At 42.8% G+C, this 9,257-nt stretch overlaps 1 protein-coding gene across 3 annotated transcripts in view; it reads left to right on the top strand.

Annotated features, from left to right (window-relative positions):
- Window positions 1–5,870, top strand: part of LOC127595818 (receptor tyrosine-protein kinase erbB-4-like) — a 177,729-nt gene extending 171,859 nt beyond the window's left edge. For all 3 annotated transcript variants that reach the window (XM_052057674.1, XM_052057673.1, XM_052057675.1), the window contains exons 25-27: window positions 83–253; window positions 2,115–2,397; window positions 3,444–5,870. In XM_052057674.1, the coding sequence (XP_051913634.1) occupies window positions 83–253; window positions 2,115–2,397; window positions 3,444–4,237 (1,248 nt within the window). In that variant the 3' untranslated portion in view covers window positions 4,238–5,870. The remainder of the gene's footprint in view (window positions 1–82; window positions 254–2,114; window positions 2,398–3,443) is intronic.
- The last annotated feature ends 3,387 nt before the right edge of the window (window positions 5,871–9,257 follow it).

Here is a 9,257-nt window from a genome sequence, read left to right on the forward strand (position 1 = left end):
CTACATTATTATTCATAATAATTGATCGTGCTTCATAGTCATACGTATGGCACTCTTCTTTTGAAAACTGGGACATTTTCAGGGAGACGACCGGATGAAGCTGCCCAGCCCCAATGATAGCAAGTTCTTCCAGAGCCTCCTAGATGAGGAGGATCTGGATGACTTGATGGATGCCGAGGAATACCTGGTGCCCCGAAGTTTTGAAGCAGCTCATCCGTCATACCCAACAAGACCTCGTGTTGACTCAAACAGAGTAAGCCCACCTCTTAAAAATATAAAGTCTGATCTCTAATCTTTTTACAATAGTCGACATAGTGTAATGACAATTTTAGTGTCAACTCCCACACACCTTCTCCTTCAACATATAAAACCAGCTTTGCATTCTTTCTCATCTTTGACCAAAATTCTGAGGTGTCCAGTTGCAAAGGTTTTACAGGGCAACGATCCCAACATCAAGGATGATTCAATATGATTCAATTACCGTATTTTCCGCAGTAAAAGGGGCACCTAATAGCATTCAATTTTCTCAAAAGCTGACAATGCACCCTATCATCCGATGTGCCTTATAGTGCAGAAAATATGGTCATCGGCCCTCGCGTAAAATCAGCCAATATTAGCCCTTTTCAAAAATAATCAGAATCAGCATCAGCCTCAAAAACATCGGTTAACTTATTCACTCCCAAAGATGTTTTTAAACGTCTTTTCAGACTTGGTCCAGAATTGGCTGGTACTGAATGAGTTACGAGCGCCCTAAATTAAAACTAAATTTTAATCTCACCCAAGGAAAAATATGCAGGAACATCAATTAAATATGTTCCCAAAAGCACAGAAATACAGTTCTTTTTAAAAACTCATCTCAACCCTGAAACACTTGACATTTACACACTGTCCAAAAAAACACCAATAACGTCCAGTTATCTGGTGCAATCATATTCCTACGTTTGAGTACAAATTGTGTTTTGATGCCTGCAAGAGAAAAAGGAGCGCATCGCAATAAAAATTTTAAGTAAAGCCGCACCAGCATCCCAGACTTAAAGTGTACCTGTGTTGGTCCAAAGGAAAAAAATGAATGGTTTATCAAAGACAAACTGCATCGAAATGTCTTTCGGTTTACACTGCTCGTATTAACGTACGCCTGCAGCCATACTTGCCTGCAAGAAGTGGAACCATAACGTTTCGGCGTTGAAAGCCATCCTGACCCGATCGTCTCTCCAATTCAACGCATCGCTTTCTTGGTCAGATTCTGATGAGTCTGAATGAGTCTCACTCTTTTCCAGAGCTGCGCAATCAGTTGTGTATTGTACCATACTGGTTTCTCCTTTTGCTTATCTTGTGAGTTCTGTCCTCTAAGTTAAAAGGATATTTTCAGTTGTCAATTTGCGGTCAAAGGATTCCTGCTTCATTTGAAAGCGTCGCTTTGTGTTTCTCAATGTTACTTTGGTAGATACGATCCAGAAACAACAAGGAGCCGATAAGCGTGTCTGAAACAATTCTTCAAAGAACAAATCAGAGATGGTTTAAGGAGGAGGAGAAGAATAGATAGAGCAATATAACCCTGGAATGTTCTCTCCCTTGTTGTTTAGTTTGTAGCTGCACTTCCTGTAATTACTAGTGTAGCATGTGCATTTGGTGTGAGCGCAGAGGAGTGGGTCAGGATTAAATAGCCTGCAGCAAGCTAACAGAGCTTCACAGGAAACCCGATGCTCCGCATGTCATGTTTTGTTTTCTTGTGGGGTTTTCGGTTCTTTTTCCGAGGCTTGGGTGTGTGAATTGTTGCACTGCCTGGCTGACCCTCACGGTCCCTTAAGGCTGATGACGACACCCGCAGAAACGTTCACAGAATTTTACTTTTGATTTGCAGCTGCACAGGTTAAAGGTATCACACAGTTCTAACGGTGTTCTTTTTGTTTTTGTTGAAAACTGTACATTAAAATGTACTGTGGGTTTAATGGTCTACTTACTGTATGGAAGCCACATTCAGGAACATTTTCATAAATTTATCGAATGACCATAAAAACGTTCCTGAAGTAAATACGAATGTATTGAAAATATATATTCCTGTCAACCTGCCTAATCCCCGCTCCCACACCTCTACTTCGCCGTGTCTTCCCTAGAACAAGTTTGGCTACAGGGAAGGAGGCCCAAAACTTTCAGACGGTCTTCTGTCAGGGGCCGAGGCCTGTGTGAAACAAGAAGCCACCGGAAGCCAGGGGCACACCCTGGAGGACCAGCGCTGCAATGGCAATGTACAGAAGAAGAACCTGAACCAAGCAGGGAGTGAAGACAACGGGGGACAGAGGTACAGCGCTGACCCCACCATCTTTCTCGGGGAGAGGGTTTTCAGGGATGAGGATGAGGACGGATACATGACCCCCATGAAGGACAAGAGGTTTTCAGGTACTGAGACAAAAAACACACAGCGAGGATGAAGTTTCGGTCTTGGTATAGCAAAACTCAGATCACCTTTCCAAAGGAAGCACTGCCTGACTAAAAAGACAGTCAAATGTGGTCGAAAGAGTGTGCGTCTTTGACAGATGCAATTGATTCTAGGATGTACAGTAAAGACATCAAACACATCAAGAGGGAAACAGACTCACTGGCCGCCAACTCAGCAGCCGCTCTGCAGTATAACATTCAAAGGATTGCCTGTTGAGGGCTTTTAGTTTGTGAAAAAATAATATTTTTAGGAAAGTATACAGTGTCTCATGTGGAAATACTGCACATCTGCAAGAAGCAGGCTGAGGAAATATAAGCTCAACACCTTTTTCTTTCTTCAAAGCAGACTACTGAAAAGGTGATCTTTTGTTGTCAATTCATAAGTCCTTTTTTCCCTCACATTTTATTTCTGCACATGGATTAACACTATTTGACGGTGGTGCATGTCAGCCTCTGATCATAATTCAACCCATCAACCCTGTTCTCCTGCTGATGCCTTTGATTTTTGAGCTTCTCAAAATATAACAAGGCCTGAGGCATAATGCAACTGATGCAATGTCAAGGAGCGCAAGAGTGGGCAAAATCAATAGGTTTCACACCCCGCTATAATAGCGCTTGGAAGTAACGTAGTAAGAGGTCCTTTGTTGGCATTTCAGCCCCCGGCAGATGGAGTTTGCAGTGCCAAAGAACTTCTGGCAAGTTGCCTGTCTGGTCCTGAGTGGCTCCCATTATCAGCATTATCATGTCCCTTCCATCTTCTTTGCTCATTAGCAAGTGACCTGGCTCTCTTTTCTTCTTCTTCCTCTCTCGAGTGTTTCTCTCTCTCTCTCTTCCTCTAGCTCTCTAACACTCTTCTCATACTCATTTCTTTCAGCTTCTGTATCCACCCTCCACCCCCCACCCCCCGTTTTAATTTCTGACAATTTTACTAGTTTATCTGCCTTATACTTTCAGAAACTCCTCCTTTATTTCTTTCCTTCCTTCTTCTTTTCTGATGTGTGCCACAGAATCCCTGAATCCGATTGAGGAAAACCCCTTTGTGTCACGGCACAAAAATGGGGAAATCCATGCGTTGGACAACCCAGGCTACCACAGCACACCCAGCAGTCAGCCCAAAGGAGAGGACGAGTACATCAACGAGCCCCTCTACTTCAACACCTTCCACAGCACCGCAGAGAACCTGCGAAGAAACGGTCTGTCAATTCTCTCCCAACCTCCCTCTTCTGCCTCAGTCACCACCTCAGGGTCCCACCTCCCGCTTAGCACCCAGACCAACCTGCCCCACTACCCTCTTCCCATAGCTCAGCCGTCCCCATCTGGTATGTCGTGCCACCACGGTACACTGACCCACATCCTCCACGCCCACCACACCGTCAAACCTGCAGGACAAGCTGGCATTCCCGGTGGTGTTTCCACTGGTCAGAACCAAACAGGAACGACTGTCCTGGCTTCGGTGTGCCAGTCAGGTGTCACAGCCGACGCAGCCTCCACTGGGCACGGCAGCCTGCCAGCCTACCAGGCTGCCTGCCTGCTGAAACACGGTGGACAGACAGCAGGTAAAGCCGCTGGGAAGAAGCTGAAGGTAACTTTTGACAATCCGGAATACTGGCAGCACAGCTTGCCACCCAAACCATCTGACGGCACCCAGAGTGGGTCCACCAATGCTAAGCTCTACTACAAGCAGAATGGACACATACGGCCGGCAGCAGCTGAAAACCCCGAATACATGTCTGAGTTTTCCCTGAAATCTGGCCCAGTTCTGCCGCCTCCTCCCTACCGGCAAAGGAATACCGTGGTCTAACTTTAGCCTCAATGTGACTCCAGCCTCGAAAAACTTCTTCAGTTCCCCAAACAGAGCAACCACAAACTCCTCCGCCTCCCCCAATCTATTCAAGACTGTAGCAACAACGGACCCAAACCAAGCAGACCAAGTTCAAGTACGTTTCTGTCCTGTAGATACAAACTGTGATATTAGGCACACAGATTGTGGAGGAAATACCACACTGTTGCGGGAGTCAAGGCCAATTCCTGCAAAGCGCCTGGTGTCTGAACCTACTACTAGCAATTCTGCTGTGTCCATTGGAAACGCCCAGCATAAGCTTTTTGATTCTTTTGATTTTTTTTTCCCACCAATAAATAACAATATTTACACTCACATAAGTGTTTGACACAAACTAACCTAAGAAGGACTTGAAACAAGATTTTACTTGGCTCGAGGAAGGAGAAAGAACAAACAAAATGGAGGAAACAAAGTCTGAAAGCTGATTAGTCATGTGCTCATATTTTTGTGTGTAGTATTTTTACTTGTAGATCGTTTCATCAAAGAAGTGAAAAAAACTCTCTGTACACATAGATTTTCCCCAAAACGCAGAGGCTGGGCTAATGACATCCTTTTAAAACATCCCTAAAAAATTGAAGAGAGAGAAACAGAGAAAAATCTTTAGCCTGTGCCGGCCAAAGCTGTGCAATAGAATTTCAAGGACCAGTGTTGTAATGTGAATGTAGAGAAAAGTTGTACATACAAAATCAAGTACTGTACTATATTTTTGGACCTGTAAAGACAAAACAGTCTAAAAACATGCAAGACATGCTACGCTGAAATACTGCAGTATATTTTTACACAGAAGCATCACACGTTGCCATAGTTTCTTAACAATTACTGTGAGAAGACAGTCGCCATTTTTGGGCCATGAAATAGCAGTTGGTAACTTATATTGGTATTCAAAATAGACATTGCCTTGCTTTAAGGTAATTGAACCACTTTTCTCATCTTTGCCAGACCGAATGGCAAAATACTAATTCAACCGTAAAAGCAATTACACACCAGTATTGTCAAATAAAACACAGGTCACAAAAATGTAAGTCTTCTCAATTGAGAAAATTAAAATTCCAAATATTTGATATTCAAGTTCAAGTTCAAGTCAACTTTATTGTCAAATGTGCTACATGTGCAAGCGAGAGAGGGAGAGGAGCCGCTCCGGGTGCCCGCGCCGCCATCAAATGAACAGTGAACATAAAATGGCAAAATAATACAACACAACACATAAAAATAGACAGCCGTGCAATCTTAACCACTTTTTCTGCATTCACTTTGTTGTTTGAAGCAGTTATAGATGAAAGAGGAGCGATTCAAAGTGTCTGTCCTTTTCACCAGTGGATCAAAGACGACATGCTGAAAATGTGCACACGTCTGCTACAAGCTAAATTTGAAAGCAATCAAGAAGCATTGACGAGAAAGAGATTGTCTCTCATCTCCTGTCCCATGTAAATCCGCTTCAGTTCCAAGCCACGACTCCCAATTCCACATATGCTTCGGCGCTCTGCGCTGACGCTCCTTTCTTCTCATCGTTGGCTCCTCAAGCCATGCATCCTTCCAGCCGCAGACTGTTCAACAGCACTAACATTCCCGCTGAACAAAGCGGGGCTGTGAAAAATGCTGCCCATTTCAGGCGCAAAAAAACCCAAAAACAAGTGCCCCGGGGCAGTCCAGCAACGACAGCCAGATGGCGCTGACATTCCTCCCAATCAAAATCAGTGCTGGTACATGCGTGCTGCAGAGAAGGCGCAACCACCAAGCACATCTTCTCCTTTAACGAACATAGTGCCCCAAAAAAATGCTAAAAATAATCTACAGCAGGTCCACACGACGTAACAACAAATACAATGTGACACACAAAAAACAACAAAAAAAGCAAGGCTCTTGAAATGCACTTGCCGACGACTGCCTACTCGGGCACCATCTTGGGAAAAAGTATCATTTATTAAATTTTGAAATGGTTAATAAAGCGGGAAAACAAAGTAACAATTTTTAAAAAATAATAATTAAAGTCTATGTCTTTCTGAAGAAAAACCTACAAAACTACTACTGTGCATGAATCCACTGGTTGTCAAAATGACATGGGTTCACACGGACCTGCAAAAACAGCTGGAATTGCTGTAATATGCCAATAAATGGTACTGTTACAGTATTGTGCAAAGTAATACCTCGTGCTGCTTGCCCTTCCGTATTTATCCAAAACTGTCTTGATCTTGAAGTTGGTCACACATTGAACACTTGCCATGTACACGCTTGTTCTGTGTTTTCACAGTTGTTCAATATGTACATGGTAACATCCACTGGAGACCTGGTTTCAGTATTTGCATTTTTTTCAATTTCAAAAACATCCTTGTCATGAAGATAAATGGCCAAAACATTTCATGGCTTTTATCCATTTAAGTAGAAAATAAAAATAATTTAAAAATACAGTATGCTGTCAATGTGCCTGTGGGCAAACCGACACTCAATGCTGCTCTATCATGCAGCCAATAATTGTTCTTTCTTCTGCCAAGTCATGCGGAACACATTTCAAAGGAAAGGCGTCAATCTTGCCAAGTTCTTTCGTTATTTTACTTCCCTTTTGGAGGACCTACTTTGTCACTGGATCGGCTCATCATCTGGGGCTCCCGTTGTTTATTTATTTTGTGCGTTTTTCAAATGTGTGTGTGTGTGTGTGTGCGTGTGTGTGTGTGTGTGTGTGTGCGTGTGAGTGTGGGTGGGTGTGTGTGTTCAAATCCAAAGTACCCCATGAAGCACTTTAATCAAAGGTGGATGTGGAAAGATGCTTATTCCAGAAATATCCAACTTGTTTATCTGCTTGTTCACCACTTGAGAACTCGGAGCATTAGCAAAGATCAGTGGCACGACGTCAGCCAAGAGTTCATGAAGGAAATCCTTTTGGGGTTTGATCGGTTTCAAGAATCTTCTCTTTAAAGAGTGTGTATTTTTGTGTGTGTGCGTGTGTGTTTTTTTGTTCCCAACAGTAGTCATAATCTTTCTTTGATGGTGCCATGATTTTTTAATGCAGGAGTATTTTGTAATCCCATTTGGAGCTGCAATTCATTGACATTGAGGAGACAGTATTTAATGTCGAGTGTGAAATATTTATAGCACATTTGAGTTTGTTTAGACTGCGCAATCGAAGTAGCTGCCAAATGTGGGTTTCAAGGAAAGAGGAACAAGGGACAGTTATTTTGATGTTAAACAGACACATCTATCTTGATGTACTTTTGCCCCAATGTTGATGTTTTGAATCAAAAGTGAGACTGAGGGCATTGCTGGCCTCCCATGTTTCCTCTCTGCAGTCTGGAAAACTTCTTCACCTTCTCGTAACCGCAACTCCTCACAGAAGCAATCATTTCCTCTAGTGCCCGTCACCTATTTTCAGAATTCATTGCCAGGTTGATCTCCATTCTACTATGCTCTCAAACATACATACTTCTCGGTTTTGTTTACATCATATAATCCCCCTTTTGGTGTTTCCTATATGTTAGGCGACATATAGGAACATTTCATGCTGTGTGATCACCGTCCATGTTTTCTTAAGCCCAAATGAGCACGTTCTCTGTTGCACATGGTATCCGTATCTTCTGTCCTTTAAGTCATGTAAACTTCTTTCGTGTTTCCTTACCGGATATGATTGACTTCTATGGTTTCTTCTAAAATTTCATCTGCTACCCTGTTTCTGAGACGTCATTTCTTTTTGTTTCATTCACGCCATGCCATCTTTCCAATTTCCTTTACACCATTGGTTCTTGTTCTTTATATGCCAAATTGTAAAGCTATTAACATACCTTTGTATCTTTGATGACGTTACTGACCTTTTAAGAGTTGGGGGTGGGGGTGTGTTGTTAATTTTTTCCAAGGTATCTTGCGTTCTGCTAATTATTTCATGTTCAGTTATTGTTGTTGTTTGAACAGTAATTGCACAAATCACTGCTGTTTGAGTTCATTTCCCAAGTCAAAAATATAACTGCACAGAATCTTTGGGGTATCTCACACGCTTCAAATGTGAAGAGTATTTTTTATAAAAGCACTGAAATAACAATGGAGAATTGTAAATAGGGTGGTGTTGCTTTGGCGTTATACTCTGTTTTCTCCTTCTGCAGTTTCCTCCTGCTTATACCGAGTGTACACACAATTTGCTTTATGTGATTTTACCTTTTGACAAACGGGGGCGGGGCGATATTTAACATGCTTGTTAACCCTTTCTTGCGAGCGGAGTTTCTCCCTTCCAAATGAAAAGGTGGGCTGCCAGCAAACCACCAGAAACTGGCCCTCTCAGTTGTTTGGGAGACAAGTCCTACATGGTCCTCTCTGGAATGGCCCGGCGCAATCTGTTTTCTCTTCTGCATGCTTCGAGTGGGGACAGAGTTCAGAGAGGCCGTCACCAATAACTTAGCTTTGTCCCTTTATCCTTTCTGTGTTCTTTGCAGATCATACCCAAAGCTGTGTATCATAAATGTACTGTTCCTCATGTTTGCTACATGAATCTGTCAAAAGTATATTTTTAATTTAATATAAATAAAGATGAATTCTGTAAGCATTGTGGACAATGTCAGTAGTGCTGCATTTTCAGCAGAGATTCTTCTTGGTCGGAGATCCTCTTGAATCCCCAAATACGATGCGCCGTTTCCTCGCTTTGCACGCCACCCCGCTGACTGCAAATAGAGCATAAAATGAACGTATGCATTTAGGCGAAGCGCTTTAATGATCAAATTTAACAGATGGTGTCTTTAATTAAGAGCATCTAAAACGACGTGGCATATACCCTGACCCAACTTCTGGGGATGCAGAAGTTTTGCTCGGGGCAAGATGTTGCGCTGGCGTGCTCAAAAGGACTTGCAGATGAAGACCAACTGCATCAAAAGGTCCGCAGCGTTCTTGCATCTCCACAAGGCTAATGTGAGGATACAACACGTTGCTCACATTTTTCCTCTCATTCCGTGCTGCTCTGAATCCACTGTTTATCCCAAGTGCTGCTTATGTAAACGGGCATGGGCAA

This window comes from Hippocampus zosterae, chromosome 2, assembly GCF_025434085.1.
Source record: "Hippocampus zosterae strain Florida chromosome 2, ASM2543408v3, whole genome shotgun sequence".
In the NCBI taxonomy this organism is placed as follows: Eukaryota; Metazoa; Chordata; class Actinopteri; order Syngnathiformes; family Syngnathidae; genus Hippocampus; species Hippocampus zosterae.